Raw genomic sequence first — 17123 nt, 5'->3', positions numbered from 1 at the left:
TGGCAGCTCAGAGACACTTGCTCAAAGAGGCAGCTTCCTGGCCCCAGCACCCTGCCCCCCACCCCCCTCTGCTCTATCTCCCCTCCCCCACCTCCCTCCCTCCCACCCAGGCCCTTCTGTTCTGGGGCTGCCCCATTTCCTTGGATCTGAGGCCTTCTGTCCTGGGATCACCTCTTTACCTGCTCTGGGTTTCAATTTCCTCTTATGGAAAATGGGAAGAAAGACTCCAACACCATGGGGTTTTGGCAAAATTCTCATCCAGCACATATGATTAAGAGGGATGTCGCACTTGAGGCCTGCCTGGGGCCTCCTGAGCACCCAGACAGCAGTCGCTGTTTACCACTTCCATGATTCAAGATCCAGTGTCTGTCCTGCTAGGTGCTAGGGTGCTAGGTGCTAGGGTGCTAGGGATTCAGCTCCCTAAGTGAAAACAGGGCTGGGGCTGGGTGCTTGCCTAGGACGGCCAAAGGTCCTGGGTCCCATCCCCAGCACTGGAAAAAATAAAAAGAAAAGAAAGCTGTCACCCCAGCAGGGTAGCAGATGATGTAAGATAAGGGACATTCAGCACTGGGCACCTTGAAGGTTCTCAGGAAACAGTAGGTCCTCCTCCCTCCCTCCCTGGAGCTGTCTGAGCTCTGCAGATCCTCAGTGCTCACTGACACTACTGCCCTGATGTGATGCGGGTGGCCGAAGAGCAGCAAGCTGCCTGCCAGGTACCGGCCATCTTGGAGTACACCCCCCGGAAAGGCTTCTCTGGGGAGGGGTCCCAAAGAGAAATTTATCAGAAGGGGTAAGCTCCTTCCCTCCACCAACCTGCTCAGCGGGCATCTAAAAACCAGGGCATTAAGCGCTTGCCTCCCAGCTGGGTGTGGTGGCCCACGCCTGTCATCCCAGGGGCTCCAGAGACAGGATTTTGCAAGTTCAAAGCCAGCCTCAGCAACAGCGAGGCCCTAAGCCATTGAGGGAGACCCTGTCTCTAAATAAAATACAAAATTGGGCTGGGGATGGGGCTCAGTGGCTGAGTGCCCCTGAGTTCAATCCCCAGTACCAAAAAGGAAGAACAGAAACAGAGTTGCCTCCCGGTTGTCCTGGGTCAAGCCTGGGCCCCTGAGGGCACCCTTTAAGCCTGACTTTGTGATTTCCACGCCCTATTTCAATATCCAGAATTGCCATTGGGGGGGGGGGTTCATGGATGATGGACCCTTTGATAGGCAAGAAGGGGTACAACCTCAGGCTCCCCACATCTGAACCATTTCTAACAAGTTCTTTCAGGCTCTGGGATAAGTTTAAAATGTTTTCTGTTCTTGGGGAGAGGAACTCAGCAAGGGCATAGATTCGTTGCAAAGATGGTTAACTTTTGGGAGGGGATTCTGGGTACAGTCTGCCCAAGACCACACAGCTAGCAAGTGACGGAATGGTGTCACCCACTAGATGAAGCAGGAGGGACAAGGGAGTCCTGAGTGCTAACACAGAGATACCAGCAGGAAGTGCTGTTTTACCAGAGGGGGTTTCAATCCCGACTGGACATTGGAGCCTTCAGGGACCCAGCATCAGACATAGATTCCAGTCCCTCTGGTTACAGCTATTGATCTAGTAGGTGGGCATCGAGTCCACATTGTTCATAGTTCTCAAATGATTCTGATATTGTGGATTGGAAACTACCACCCTGGCCCGAGCAGGGGTTTTGAGGGCTCTCCCCTCCTCCCATCTCCAAGTGTTTTCCCAGAAGACTCTAGAATCTGAACCACCTTGGAGACTTGGGGGTGGGGGGGTGAAGGGGAGCAAGCACAGGGCAGTATCATCAGGTTTCAAATCCTGTGTGACCCTGGACAGATGCTTTGGTTTTTCAGGGCTTCAATTTCCCCAGCTTATACCTGGGGAATTTAAAAGGTTAACTCATGTAAGGGTATGGTGTGTCTGGATAACTCAGTCAGGATAACCATGCCTTGGATAACCATGGTTACAACCATAACAGTTATAAAATCTGAACAAAATAAAACACAACAAGATCCCCAATGATTTGAAGGCACTGGGGAACATGAACTGCAGAACTGTGGGGTGGTTAACACTTGAAAGCTAGGAACGCCACTGGGTGCCTTTCATCCAAGGGCACTCTAATTTGTGTGGCAGGTGAGGATGTATAGAGAGTTGTAGTCTTTTTCTTTTCTTTTATTTTTTTCATACCAGAGATTGAACTCAGGAGTATTTAATCACGGAGCCACATTCCCAGACCTTTTTTATATTTTATTTAGAGACAGGGTTTTGCTGAGTTGCTTAGCACCTCACTAAGTTGCTGAGGCTGGCTTTGAACTCGCGATTCTCCTGCCTCAGCCTCCCGAGCCCCTGGGATGACAGGGTTGCACCACTGTGCCCAGCCCCAGCCCTTTTTATTTTTTATTTTGAGACAGGTCTTTCTAAGTTGCTGAGTCTGGCCTCCAAATTGTGATCCTCCTGCCTTAGCCTCCTGAGTCATAGGAATATAGGTGTGTGCCACTGTGCCTGCTGAAAGTTGTACTCACAATGGTTTCTGGTGTCATGAGTAGAGTTCTAGACAAGAAGAATGGCTAAAAAATTAAGGGAGAGGTTCCTGAAAGAAATAAACTGTAAAGCAAATGAGTCACAAAATATTTATGTAAATTCTGTCCAAACTCTTGGTTGTTACTCACACATAGGAGGTTCCAGAAGTTCCAGTAAGCTCAGTAGCTTGGAAGCTGGAAGAACTGGTGGAAATTCAGCCACTGCTGTCTCCAATGGAAATAGTTTGGAGTTTGAGTTCAGCCAAGTAAATTGCCTGCTAGAACAAAAGGAATGCTCTTGAGAGGAATATAACGGAATCCAGGGTCTCTACAATGTACCCTTGACAGTGACCGGCACAGAATAATCCAGACCAGACATATGGAGAAACAGAAAACTAATCATACTCACAACCCACGAAGAGAAAGAGTGAGGTTCCCAGATGTCAGAATCAGTAACAAGGGTTTTAAAACAATTCTTAACGTCTTCAAGGCCTTAATGGAAACTCAGTCAAAATGAAGGAGAACAGATGTGGATCCTCAGAACAAAAACTATGAAAAACAAGGTGGAAATTCTAGAACCGAAAAGTAAAATAACCTGAAATGAAAAATGCACAAAATAGTAGGATGAAGATGGCAAAGAATGAATGTGAAGACAGTTCAGTGGAGATGATTCATTTTTAAAGAGTAAAGGGAGAAAAAATAGATAGTTAAACCAAGCTTATGAACCTGTGAGGCAGCATTAAAAGATCTGCACGCCACATGCAATTTGAATTTTAGAAGAGAATGGAGCACAAAAATATTTGAAGTATTGACTGATTTCTCCAATTTCTTCAGTCAAATTTGTAAGCTCAGAGATCCTGGTGATTGCTGGATGCAGTGGCACACACCGATAATCCCATCCGCTCAGGAGGCTGAGGCAGGAGGATCACAAGTTCAAGGCCAGTCTAAGCAACTCTGTGAGACCTTGTCTCAAAATAAAACGTAAAAAGGGGTAGGGATGTGGCTCCGTGGTAGAGCCCTTGCCCAGCATGTGTGAAGCCCTGGGTTCAATCCTCAGCACCACACACACACTCACACACACACAGCTCACTGAAGCCCAAGCAGATAAAAACACAAAGCCAACCTTGCCTAGGCACGCCCTAGTCAAACTGCTGAAATCCTCAGATAGAAAAATCCTGAAAACGGAAGGGCTTGTAGCTCTGTGGCTGAGTGTTGGTCTAGCTCGCATGAGATCCTGCTTTTGATTCCCGACGCTGAAATAAGATCTTGAAAACATCTAGAAAAAAAATGACTCATTATAAACAGAATAATGACAAGTGACAGCTGGCTTCTCGTTGCCAACAATGAAGGTTGGAACCCACTGGATTGACACTGAGGCGGGGGAGGGGGAAGGCCAACTCTCAAGAGAGATCATAGCTACATCCAGGGAAATTGTCCTTCAAAAATGAAGCCAAAATAGAGACCTTAGCGATAAGCAGAAACTGATTTGTCACCAGAAGATCTGCATAAAACAATCACCAAGAAAGTTCATCTGGCTGAGGGGGAATGACACCAGGTGACAACTCAGGTTGAGACATCATTACCCTAGGGATACCCATGACTGCACATGTGGTGGGACTGTCCACCGCCCACAACCAGAGACATGAAGAGTCCTGCCGCATTTGTGTACAATGAGGCGAAACGCGTTCTGCTATCTTGTATAACTAGTTAGAACAAATTAAAAAAAAAAAGAAAATTCAGGTTGATGAAATGTAATGAAAAACATTCGAAATGGTAAATATGTGAATAAACATTTTTAAAACTTCACATTTTTTTTTCTTCTCTTGATTTTAGGAAGAGATATGTGACTATTGAAAGGCTAAAATCATGATGTACTGTAGGTTTTTTTTTTAAAAGAGAGAGAGAGAAAGAGAGAGAATAGAGAATTTTAATATTTGTTTTTTAGTTTTCGGCGGACACACATCTTTCTTTGTATGTGGTGCTGAAGATCGAACCCCGGCCGCACACATGCCAGGCGAGTGCGCTACCGCTTGAGCCACATCCCCAGCCCTACTGTGGAGTTTATAGCAAGATCAATGTGATTTATAGAATAAGAATGGCCAAAAAGGTGGGAGTGGAGATAGACGGCACTATACCAGTTCAAAGTTTCTATACTTCATATGAAATGGCCCAATATCAATTTGTTGAGCTAAAGATTCATGAGATTCGTTCTTACTACAGCAGCCAACTACAAAACAGTTTAAAGAGGATATAACTAAAAAGAGAGAAAAAGAAAGAAGACTAATCAAAGAATTAAAATGTCATTGCCCAAAATAGGGTTAGGAAAGGAGAAACAGAACAACAACACAACTAAAGATGGAACAGCCAGGCGCAGTGCTGCACGCCTATAATCCTAGTAGCTCTGGAGGCTGAGGCAAGAGGATCGCAAGCTGAAAGCCAGCCTCAGCAATGGCGAGGTCCTAAGCAACTCAGTGAGACCTTGTCTCTAAATAAAATATTAAAAGGGAGTGGGGTTGGGGCTCAGTGGCCGAGCGAGTGCCCCTGAGTTCAATCCCTGGTACCCACCCCCCGAAAAAAGATGGAACAAATAGAAAACAAACAACAAAATTGTAGAAACAAGCCTAGACAGGTCAATAATTACACCAAATGTAAACAGACTAAACATCCTAATTGAAACACAGAAATTGTCAGACAGGGAATAGAAGAGCCACGTATATGCTGTCTAAAGGATATATAATTTTGGGCTGGGGATGTGGCTCAAGCGGTAGCGCGCTCGCCTGGCTTGCGTGCGGCCCGGGTTCGATCCTCAGCACCACATACAAAACGAAGATGTTGTATCCACCGATAACTAAAAAATAAATATTAAAATTTAAAAAAAAAAAAAAAAAAAAAAAGGATATATAATTTAAACATTTTTATTGGTGCATATTTATCATACAGAATAGCAGGTTTCACTGTGGCATATTCATACATGCATGTAAGATAATTTAATCAGTCTGACTTTCCACTACCTCCCCTTGCCCTCTCCCTGATGCACCATGATCAAGTGGGATTCATCCCAGGAATGCAAAGTTGGTTCAACATATGGAAATTAATAAATGTGATTCATCACGTCAATAGACTTAAAGATAAGAATCATATAATCATCTCAATAGATGTAGAAAAAGCATTCAACAAAATACAGCACCCTTTATGTTCAAAACACTAGAAAAACTAGGGATAACAGGAACATATCTCAATATTATAAAAGCTATCTATGCTAAGCCTCAGGCCAACATCATTCTAAATGGAGAAAAACTGAAAGCATTCCCTCTAAAAACTGGAACAAGACAGGGATGCCCTCTGTCACCACTTCTATTTAACACAGCTCTTGAAACTCCAGCCAGAGCAATTAGACAGATGAAATAAATTAAAAGGATATGGATAGGAAAAGAAGAACTCAAACTATCACTATTTGCTGATGACATGATTCTATACCTAGAGGATCCAAAAAAATCAACCAGAAAACTTCTAGGACTAATAAATGAATTCATCAAAGTAGCAGGATATAAAATCAACACCCATAAATCAAAGACATTTCTGTACAGCAATGACAAATCCTCTGAAAGAGAAACTAGGAAAACCAATCCGTTTATAATAGCATAAAAATAAAAACAACAACTTGGGAATCAACTTTATGAAAGAGGTGAAAGACCTCTACAATGAAAACTACAGAACGCTAAAGAAAGAAACTAAAGAAGACCTTAGACGATAGAAAGATCTCCCTTGTTCTTGGATAGGCAGAATTAATATTGTCAAAATGACCATACTACCAAAAGCACTATACAAATTTAATGCAATTCCAATCAAAATCCCAATGAAATTCCTCATAGAAATAGAAAAGGCAATCATGAAATTCATCTGGAAAAAAAGAGACCCAGAATAACCAAAGCAATCCTTAGCAAGAAGAGTGAAACAGGTGGCATCACTATACCAGACCTTAAACTATAGTACAGAGCAATAGTAACAGAAACAGCATGGTATTGGCACCAATATAGACATGTAGACCAATAGTACAGAATAGAGGACACAGAGACAAACCCACATAAAAGTTATCTCATACTAGACAAGGCACCAAAAACATGCATTGGAGAAAAGACAGCCTCTTCAACAAATGGTGCTGGGAAAATGGAAATCCATATGCATCAAAATGAAACTAAACCTCTATCTCTCACCATGCACAAAATTCAACTCAAAGTGGATCAAGGGCCTAGGAATTAGACCAGAGACCCTGTGCCTAATAGAGGAAAAAAGTAGGCCCAAATCTCCATCACGTGGGATTAGGCCCCGACTTCCTTAATAAGACTCCTATAGTGCAAGAAATAAAATCAAGAATCAATAATGGGATGGATTCAAACTGAAAAGCTTCTTCTCAGCAAAAGAAACAATCAGTGAGGTGAATAGAGAGCCTACAGAATGGGAACAAATTTTTACCACTGGCACATCAGATGGAGCACTAAACTCTAGGATCTATGAAGAACTCAAAATACTTAACACCAAAAAATCAAACAACCCAGTCAGTAAATGGGCCAAGGAACTGAACAGACACTTCTCAGAAGATATCAATCAATCAACAAACATATGAAAAAATATCTAATATCTCTAGCAATTAGAGAAACGCACATCAAAACTACTCTAAGATACCATCTCACTCCAGTCAGAATGGCAGCTATTATGAAGACAAACTACAATAAGTGTTGGCGAGGATGTGGGGAAAAAGGCACACTCATACATTTCTGGTGGGACTGCAAGTTGGTGCAGCCAATATGGAAAGCAGTTTGGAGATTCCTTGGAAAACCTGGAATGGAACCACCATTTGACCTAGTTATCCCATTCCTCAGTTTATATCCAAAGGACTTAAAAACAGCATACTACAGGGGCACAGCCACATCAATATTTTTAACAGCTTAATTCACAATAGCTAGACTGTGGAACCAACCTAGATGCTCTTCAGTAGATGAATGAATGAAGAAAATATGGTATATATATATATATATATATATATATATATATATACACACACACACACACACACACACACACACACAATGGAATATTACTCAGCATTAAAAGAGAATAAGATCATGCATTTGCAGGTAAATGGATGGAGTTGGAGAATATTATGCTAAGGGAAGTAAGCCAATCCTCCAAAACCAAAGGCCAAATGTTTTCTCTGATATGTGGATGCTAATCCATAATGGGGATTGGGGTCGGGTAGGGAGCATGGGAGGAATGGAGGAACTTTAGATAGGGCAAAGGGGAGGGAGGGGAAGGGAGGGGGGACTGGGGGGTAGGAAATATGGTGGAATGAGATGGACATCATTACCCTAAGAACATGTATGAAGACGCGAATGGTGTGACTCTACTTTGTGAAAAACCAGAGACACAACAAATTGTGCTCTATACGTACACTATGAATTGAAATGCATTCTGCTGTCATGTATAACAAATTAGAGTAGGTAAATAATTTTTTAAAAAGATTGATTAAGTGACACATAGACTTGGAGAAAACTTTCAAGTATTTTGCTAAGAGAAAAAAAGCCAATCTGAGAAGGCTACATACTATATGATTCCAACTATATGACATTCTGGAAAAGGCAAAACATGGACCATAAAAAGATCAGGGGTTGCTAGGGTTTGGGGAAGGGATGAATAGGCAAAATCTAAGTGGGTTTTCTTTCCTTTGATACTGGGATCGAACTCAGGAGCGCTTTATTACTGAGCCACATCCTCAGCCCCTTTTTGATTTTGAGACAGGGTCTTGCCACATTGCTGAGGACCTTGCTAAATTGCTGAGGTTGGCCTTGAACTTGTGATCCTTCTGCACCCCAAGTTGCTGGGATTACAGGCATGTGCCACAGTACTCTATTACATAGAGGAATTTTAGGGCAATGAGACTAATCTGTATGACATCTGTATGACACCATTACACATTTGTCCAAACCACTGGCTATGCTACACAAAGAGTGAACTATTATTATTGGATCATTGATTGTAACAAATGTACCACACTAATATTAGATGCAAATAATAGGGGACATTGTGTGTCGGAGGAGAGGGACCACAGGAACTCTTTGTACTTTTCCATCGATTTTTCTGTAAGCCTAAAACTGCTTTCAAAAAACATTTTTTTAAAAAGCCATGTTCAAAGAATTCAAGTGACTTGATGTCTAATAAGCTCACCACATACCTTACTTCTGATCTTCTCTCTTCCCATAAAGTCACTAATAGAGAGATTTCTCTGTCCTAAAGGATTCTCTCTCTCAGTCAGGGAGGGAGCTGGGGACAGAAGCAGATACTGAATACAATTCAGGCGAAAGTGGCTGTTCTGCGTCCTGGTTTGCCTTCTCCCTCACGCTCATTCATTCCACAAATTTGAAGTTTCTATTCTGAGCTGGGTCTTATCCTGGACACCAGGGAGGTAACTGGCATCAAGCCACCATCCTGTCCCACAAACATTCACAATCTGAGGGAGAAAACGATAAGCAAACACACAACAATAGTGCGCTGTGTTAAGTGCTACCAGGAGGCGGGACAGGAGCACAGGCGAGGAGTATCTAACCCAGCCTAGGTTGAGTCGAGTCAGACTTCCTGGAGGATGTGACATTGAAGGCAAGCCCCAGTTTAGAGGCAATAGGATGCTGATGGGACTGAAAATTGGTGCAACCACTATGGAAAATAGTATGGAGAATCCTCAGAAAACTTGGAATGGAACCACTGTTTGGGTTATCCCACCCCTCAGCTTACACCTGAAGAACTGAAAATCAGCATACTATAGTGACACAGCCACATCCATGTTTATGGCAGCTCAAGCCAAGCTATGGAACCAACCTAGGTGCCCTTCAACAGATGAATGGAGGGCTGGGGTTGTGGCTCAGTGGTAGAGCGCTTGCCTAGCATGTGCGAGGCACTGGGTATGATCCTCGGCACCACATAAAAATGAATGGATAAAATAAAGATATTGTGTTCATCTACAACTAAAAAAATCTTTTAAAAAATAGATGAATGGATACAGAAACTGTGGTACATATACACAGTGGAATATTACTCAGCCATAAAGAAGAATGAAATTATGGCATTTGCCAGTAAATGGATAGAACTGGAGACTCTCATACTCAGTGAAATATGCTGATCCCCCAAACCCAAAGGCCATAGGATCTCTCTGATACGTGGATGCTAATACACAATAAGGTGGGGAGAGGAAAGAATAAAAATTCATTGGATTAGACAAAGGGGAATGAAGGGAAGGGAGGGAGGATGGGGAAAGGAAAGACATAGAATAAATTGGACATAACTTTCCTATGTTCATATGTGAATACACGACCAGTGAAACTCCACATCATGTACAACCACAAGAATGGGATCCTAATAAGTATGTATGTCTAATATCTCCAAATAAACTCTACTGTCAGGCACATCTAAAAAGAACAAAGAGGGGGCACAATAGGAAAGCCTCTTGCATGTGTTCAGAGATCTGGAAGCAAAAAACCCCCCCAAAACAAAAAATACCAAACCAGCCCACCTGTGCATGTGGAGAGGGGGGTGCACAGAGGGGAGTGGGCTGGAGGGACAAGTGGTGTCCAGGTCAAACCTGAGTCTTTGGCTCTCTCAGAAGCAGTGCGAAGTAGCCCAACCAGAACTGGCAACATCTCTCCTGGGAGTCTGCCTCAGGCAGGTGACACGTCTCAGGGAGACTCCCCAGGTCTCTTTTGAACACCCTGGGTAGAAGAGCCCAGCCTATAATTACCACCGTGATAATTAGAGCCGCTTCCAGGGCCTCTTTCAACAAACATGCACAAGCTGCGGCCCTCTCACCTGGGGAGTGGGGGAGGAAGAGACCAGGTCACCCCTCCTGGGGGGCGCCCAGGCCTGCATCTCCTGCCAGGCACACTGGCTGTCTGCTGAGGCCCAGCAGTGCCACGAATACACCTGGGGCTGCTCCAGCTTGGGGCTGGCAGAAGGACTAAATTTCTCCCACCAGTGCCACCCGCTGCCCATCCAACCGGCGGACTGTTGGTCAGTCTTATTCCAGCCTGGCTTTCTCGGGGAACTGCAAACTTGTAGAAAGCTTGACCAGGCCCTGGAGCCTCTGTTTCCCCAAGAGACACCTGGGGAGTCTCTGGTGTAGATGGAGAGGAGAAAATGCTTCTCCTTCTTTTCCTCCACACCTTCTCCTTCCTTTCTTTCACCAGATTTTTTTCTCCTGTTGCATCCACCCAATACCAACGTGTCCTTTGGCTTCGCTTTCTATGACTCACTGGGAACCAAAGCCCAGGTGAATCGCCCAGGCTCCCCGTGTCATTTTTGTTTCATTAATGACGTGTCTGCTCTGTTTTGTTCTTAGCTCCTCAGAGAAGGCGCTTCTGCAGGTCTTTCCCATGGGACCTAAAGCTTCACTCAAGCCCCTTCAAGACTTAGAACAACTACAAGTCATGTTCAAGAGCACCAGTTGACTGAAAATGCACCTGGCAATATTGTACCAACTCCATCAATGTCAAGAACTTAGGTCCTTTGCCTTCTGGTCTCCTCATAGCATGCAGTTTTATGGCTGGGCAGGTTTTTGCAGGCTGGTATCTCTGTGTTAACGGTGAGAGGAAGGGTCCCTGATGGTTAAGTATTTTCTTGCCCCCACCCCCTTCAAGCTCTCCTAGAACCTTGATCTTATCAGCCGGCCATTTCCCAGGGCTCTCTGGTGGAGCTTCATAGGAAACACCTTGAACCTGACTGGTCCTGGCACCTGGCAGTTGGGGAAGGAGGAAGACAGAGAGCTTGCAACTGAAGGAAGAGTGTACTTGGCTCTGTCACTAAATGGTTCCTCCCTCTCGGGGACAGGCAAGCAGCAGTTGTAGGGCAATGGCCAACTGATCCATTTGGAGATAGAGTCAGGGTGTGGTGTTCCGGGTAAGTTTGGGCAGGCCCTGGGAAACTGGAGCAGAGCTAGATCCTGGCCTAAAGTTGGGCAAGCTGCAGAGGCACTTGGGTATGCTGGTTTTAGGTGTGTGAGCTTTGCTCTCTGTTAAGGGAGGGGTGGGGGTGTCCAAGAGGACTAGCATGTCTGTTTTCCCCTCATTCACAATAGAAGGGAGACTTGGCTAGGCCCTTCAAAGTCTGGCCTTAATGCACCAGACTTTGTCTCTTTTCTCAGTAATTCATAGCACAAATCATCCGTCCCATGCCTGGGAACCAAGCTCACAGCGAACTTCACATCTGTAAGCCTTGCCTCATGCCCTTGTCTCTTCTTGGTAAGCTTCTCAGGATTTCAGTCTGCCTCACTCACTTTTGAGTGGAGGGGACTAGAGATTGAACCCATCCTTTTTTTTTTTTTTTGATACAGGGTCTCACTAAGTTGCTCAGGGCCTCATTTAGTTGCTGAGGCTGGCCTCAAATTTGTGATACTCCTGCCTCAGCCTCCCCCAGTTGCTGGGTTTACAGGCATGTGCCATCATAGCTGGCCTGCCCCACTCACTTCTGAGAAAACTTTTCCCAGTGCAGGAGCCTCAACTCATGGCTCCGTTCTCTCTTCCCCTAATCCTAGGATTCACTGTTGGTTTGGGGTCTAGCTCTGTTATGTTTACTTCTTTGCCTGCTTCCTGCCCTCCAGGTGGGCAGTTTCCTGAGCTTTTGCTCTTGCTATTCCTTCTGCCAAGAACTCTCTTCCTTCCTTGGGATCTTTAGATGTTCTCATCCTTCAAATGTCATCTCAAATGTACCCTCCTCAGCGAGGCCCTCCTTGACCACCTCATCTACTAAGTAGTCACTCTTTGACCCATTACCTAAAATGTAGTATCACCTTAAAACTCATGTGAAATTGTCCTCATTTATGCATCGGCTTGGATGGTGTCCCTTCCTCTCAAATATAATCACCTGGAGGGTGAGACCAAGCAGAACGAGTTGACACATAGTTGACACCCAATAAATATTTGTTGACTGGGTACATGAAGACAAGCCTAGGGTATTTTACTTGGCACCGAGCCTGGGCGCAATAAAGTTTGGCTGCATGTACATTTGCTAAATGAATGACGGAAACAATGAACTAGGAAGGGGCGAAGGCAGCGCTCAGCCTGCGCCCGACAGGCTACCTGACAGTTGGGGACCCGCGGGCAGCAGGCTGTCGATTGAAGGTTGACAGCTGAGTGGCAGTCAACGGACGCGCACCGCGGTTCCCGATTGGCTGGTGCTGTAGTACCTCGGGAAGGGGCGGGAAAAGGGGGGCTCTGGGCGACAGCTGCGCTTGGGGCGCGGCGGCCGCACGCGGCGGCGGCAGGCGTCCGTCCGCCAGAGGCTGTAGGTGCCCTAGTCGCCTGGAACCAACAGCCGACGTCTCCGCGCATGGGCCGGGCGCGAGGGGCGGGGCGAGCGTCACGTGAGCGTGTTTTGGGCACGTGACCCGCGCGGGGCCCAGGCTCGCCCCCGCCTCCTCCCTCCTCCCATCGGCGGGTGTGATCCGAAAGGCCTCGCCTCATCGCCTAGCGCCCCCCTCAGCCGCCGCCGCCGCCGCCTCGGCCCGCCGGCCATGTCCCCCGGCCGCCGCCGCCGCCGCCCGAGCGCGGCGCTCCCGCAGCCCGCAGCTCGCTGAGCGCGGGCCCGTGCTGCCGCTCGCCCGCCCCGGGGCCCCCTTGTTCTCCGCGCCGCCGCCGCCGCCATGTTGGGTTTAGAGCCGCAGCGGAGCCGCCGCCGCCGCCGCGGGTGAGGGAGGCCGAGAGCGGAGCCCGCCCCGCCCCGGGGCCCAGGGAGCGGGGCCGCCTCGGAGCCCGGCCTCTCCCCGCCAGCCGCCTTCCCGGCCCGCCGTGCGAGCCCGCCCGCGAGCGAGCTAGCAAGCTCCGGGCCCCGGCTGCACCTTCCGCTCCCTGCGCGAGCGAGCGAGCGAGCCCGCCGCCGCGGGGCTCGGCCACTGCCTGCGGCGGAGCCCACGAGCGTCAGCGCCATGGCGGAGCAGACCTACTCGTGGTGAGTGCGGGGCTCCGGGAGGCCGGGGCGCGGCGTGGGTGGGGGTCGCGCGCCGCCGCGCGGGGGGGAGAGCAGGCGGAACAGGTGCGCGCTGGGCCGCGGGCTGGGGGTGCACGCCCCCTTGGCCCCCGGCGGAGGGGCGGCTCGCGCGCGGGGACCGCGGCGAGCGGCCGGGGAGACCCGGCGTCCGGGGAGGGGGATGGAGGCGGCCACGGCGGATGTCATTTGGCCATGGGCGGAGCAGGTGATGGAGAAGGGGAGTGTGACCCCGGGAGTGGGAATCTCTGCGGATAGGAAGTTGAATCCGTCCGGCACCCCGGAACTGACCTGGGGTGGCCACTGGGCCGCGGGAATCGAGAGGCGGAGAGAGGCGGGCCGGGGCAAAGGTGGGCCCCGGGCCGAGAGGGAGCTCCGTGAGAACAGGTGATAAGAGGCAGAACTTCCAAGTTGTGAGAGAGAAGCAGCCGTCTTGTCTGTGGGGCTGCTGTTCAGCTCTGGCATCCAGAGCTAAGGGGGAGTTGGTAAGGTGGCCAGAGGCTCAGGAGTGGGCACCTGATAGAGAGGAGTTGGAAGGGGGGCCTGTTTGGATGACCACCTTCTGGTGGCGGTAGGGTGTGGGCAGCGTCTTTGTAAGGGTTGCTCCTGTGTTCTTAGGGATTTTAGGTGTGCTTGTGCCCCAGGCCATATACGGAGATGGAGGACCTGCAAGTTATGCCCATTTGTGTGGGACTTTTATCAAGTAGCTCATTCGTGTCTTACTCTTACGATGCGTCCTTGCAGTTTAGGGGCATGCATTTCCTGATAAGGGAGTGCCAGGGTTGGGGGCAAGCGGGAAGAGAGGCCCTCCTTTTTGCGTGCCAAGGTGGAATAATCTGCAGAAGGAGTGGAAGGAAGGAAGGGAGTGAAGTATGGAAATTGTGTGGTGGGAAGGAAGTAATGGCTTGAGGGTGAGGAGGTAAGGAATAGATGATTGGAGGTGTGGGGATGGGAATTCTGGTTGCAGTCTAGAGACTGTTCGAAGATGTTTTATTCTTTGAAGCACATGCAGTTTGGGACAGAATGGCAGACTTCCTTTCTTAGAAAAGAGCATAGAAGAATGGGAAGTGTAGGACATTTGGAGTTGGAAGACCTGATTTGGAGGTCAGGTTCACCCTCTAACTTGTTTTGTAACTGGGCAAGCTAGTGGGTTCTTCATTCCCTTTTCCTCATCTATAAAAGAGGGGAATTGCCTTTTTTCACAAGTTAAAAGGATTAAATGAATACCTTTATGAAGTGCTCTTTTTAATTGCAAAGTGCCATAATTATAACTAAATTGTAATTATCATAGGGAAACATGAAAAAAACGGTAATGTCTGAATATAAAGAATGGTTTTGGGTAGAAAGCTTTAACCAAATGGATGATTTGTAGTGTTTGGGGTTATGATAAATCAAGAACTTATTGTATCCTCACATAGGGGAAAGAGGGTTATTAGTGATTGAAGATAATAATTCAAAAGGGAACTTAAAAATGTATACACAATTTCAAGAAAATAATAGATTGAAAAGAAGGAACTCTTCAAGAATTAAAATTTTAGAGTTGTGACTGTATAGTATTTTAAAAAGACAAACTTATTTAATAGTTTTGAGCAGCATTGAGCTGCATGTCAGGAGCAGGTGGTGTGAAACGCAAGGTTTCAGTTCAAGCATTCTTGTGGATGGAGTAAGAACTGAAGCTGGAGGTGATTCTGTCATGCCTCATGGTAACTCATCTAGAGCTTCTCCTACTCTGGCCCAAGCGAGAGTTCTCATGGCTGCCTTGTTCTTGCTGTATTGTATGGAAGTCATGGGTGGTTGAGAAATGGGGAAAGTGTTTTTACTGTAGATTAGCAACACACCACCTCCATGTAATGTGGATTGGGTCTATTAGTTAAAGGGGAGTTACTTTGTGAAGTTTGATAATTTTATTTGAAAACTCTTCAGATCTCAATTCCCTTTATTTAGGTTACAGGCAGTGGAGCGCCTCAAAAATCAGGATGTTTAGCTAACCCCTGGCATCTAGCATGTTTTGAGATGGAGAACGTTTTTTTTTACATCATATTGAGAGAAGGTGATATACAGGGGAGGGGTTTGGAAAACTGGACAGCTTCCTAGTTCTTTCTGAGTTAACCAGACAACAATATAAAGAGCTGTACAAACATGGCATTCAATATATTGTTCATTCTCTGAGTTAGCACTCAGAATTAAATTTAATTCTCCCAAGTCCCTAAGAGCATATTTTCCTATTTTATATAAGAGAAAACAGTCTCAGAAGATCAAAGAAATGGCCAGAGCATTTCACCTGTGATTCATTCTTTTGTTTAACATGAATTCTGTATTTTACCTGTTTAAATTGAAATATAAATATAGAAATGTATTTCAGAAAGTATATATGTAAACTCATTTTTTAGATTATCTGTAGTTTTGTAGCATCTATGTTACTCTTCCCTTGGCTTGTGCAAAAAAATCAAGAATTGATTAAAAAAAAAAAAAAAAGACTTGCATTTTACTTACTTGTATGTGGCCTTCAGGAAAAATCAACCTGTGGAGACTGCTGTGGCACTATAGATTTGTCTTGAAAATGGAGTTAGTGAGGAATGTAGACATGTATGAAAATAGACTTCTTTAGGATTTTCACATAATAGGACATATAAGCTATAAAAAAGATTGGCCAGGAGTTGGTAATTAGTGAAGTTAAGTGATGAGTACATCAGATGTTCATTATTTTATTCTGTTGATTTTTTGGGGGGGGGAGGTTATCAGGGCTTGAATATGGGCACTTAACCACTGAGCCACATCCCTAGCCCTTCCTATTTTTTATTTTGAGACAGGATTTTGCTAAGTTGCTAAGGCTGGTCTCGAAATTGCAGTCTTCCTGCCTCAGCCTCCCGAGTCACTGGGACTACAGGCGTGTGCCACTGTGCTCAGATAGTTTTAATACTTGTATTTCTGTCTGCATGACTCCCTTCTGTTCTTGTGTAAATACTGAATCTCCTCATTAAACACTAACCTTTGTCCTCCCATGGTCCTAGCACATTGTCTTGCACATAGCCCTTGTTAAATTTTGAGTAAATTTTAAATTTGAAGTAAATTTTGAGTGAATATGGTAGTAAATTTTCAAGGTGGCTTATCCTTTGTTGAAAGAATATTAAATACAGAGGGAGGTTACTAAAGGATGAAAGTTTATAATTCGTGTACTTATAAAGAAGAACTTTTGGTATTGGATTTCCTGATGTTCCAATGCTGTAAGAATGAGGAATGCTATCCCATATTATAGATAAAAGCTATTGAGAATTAAAAGGAGAACTTAAAGTAACTGGTAGTAACACCAGGAGCTTTATCATGATGTAATGACAAGATTTTGCATATATCCTTTTTGCTCATACACTGAGGAAGTAAAAGAATGCAAGTGAAAACACAAACTGAACGTGCAAACTAGACTTATTTTATTAATTTGAGAAAAACACCTTTCTAGGTGTACTCTTATGAGCACTTGTTTTAGTGTGAGTTCTGGAAGAAACAGGAGCTTGTCTCTTGAGGATGTCAATGCAGTACTTGTATGATTGCACTTGGACCCTGCTAAAAATTACTTATATTGAGGTTAAT

The 17123-nt window shown here is 45.8% G+C and overlaps 1 protein-coding gene across 1 annotated transcript in view; it reads left to right on the top strand.

The window, feature by feature from the left end:
• Nucleotides 1-13148: 13148 nt before the first annotated feature.
• Nucleotides 13149-17123, top strand: part of Sppl3 (signal peptide peptidase like 3) — a 107740-nt gene continuing 103765 nt past the window's right edge. Inside the window, exon 1 of the mRNA XM_046456447.2 lies at nt 13149-13502. Within this exon, the coding sequence (XP_046312403.1) occupies nt 13480-13502 (23 nt within the window). The 5' untranslated portion in view covers nt 13149-13479. The remainder of the gene's footprint in view (nt 13503-17123) is intronic.

Source organism: Marmota monax, unplaced genomic scaffold (genome assembly GCF_021218885.2).
Source record: "Marmota monax isolate L192 unplaced genomic scaffold, Marmota_monax_Labrador192_F-V1.1 WCK01_AAM20220418_F8-fsc00185, whole genome shotgun sequence".
Classification (NCBI taxonomy): domain Eukaryota; kingdom Metazoa; phylum Chordata; class Mammalia; order Rodentia; family Sciuridae; genus Marmota; species Marmota monax.
Note: the sequence above shows the minus strand (reverse complement) of the source record. Positions and strands in the feature narration are given on the sequence as shown.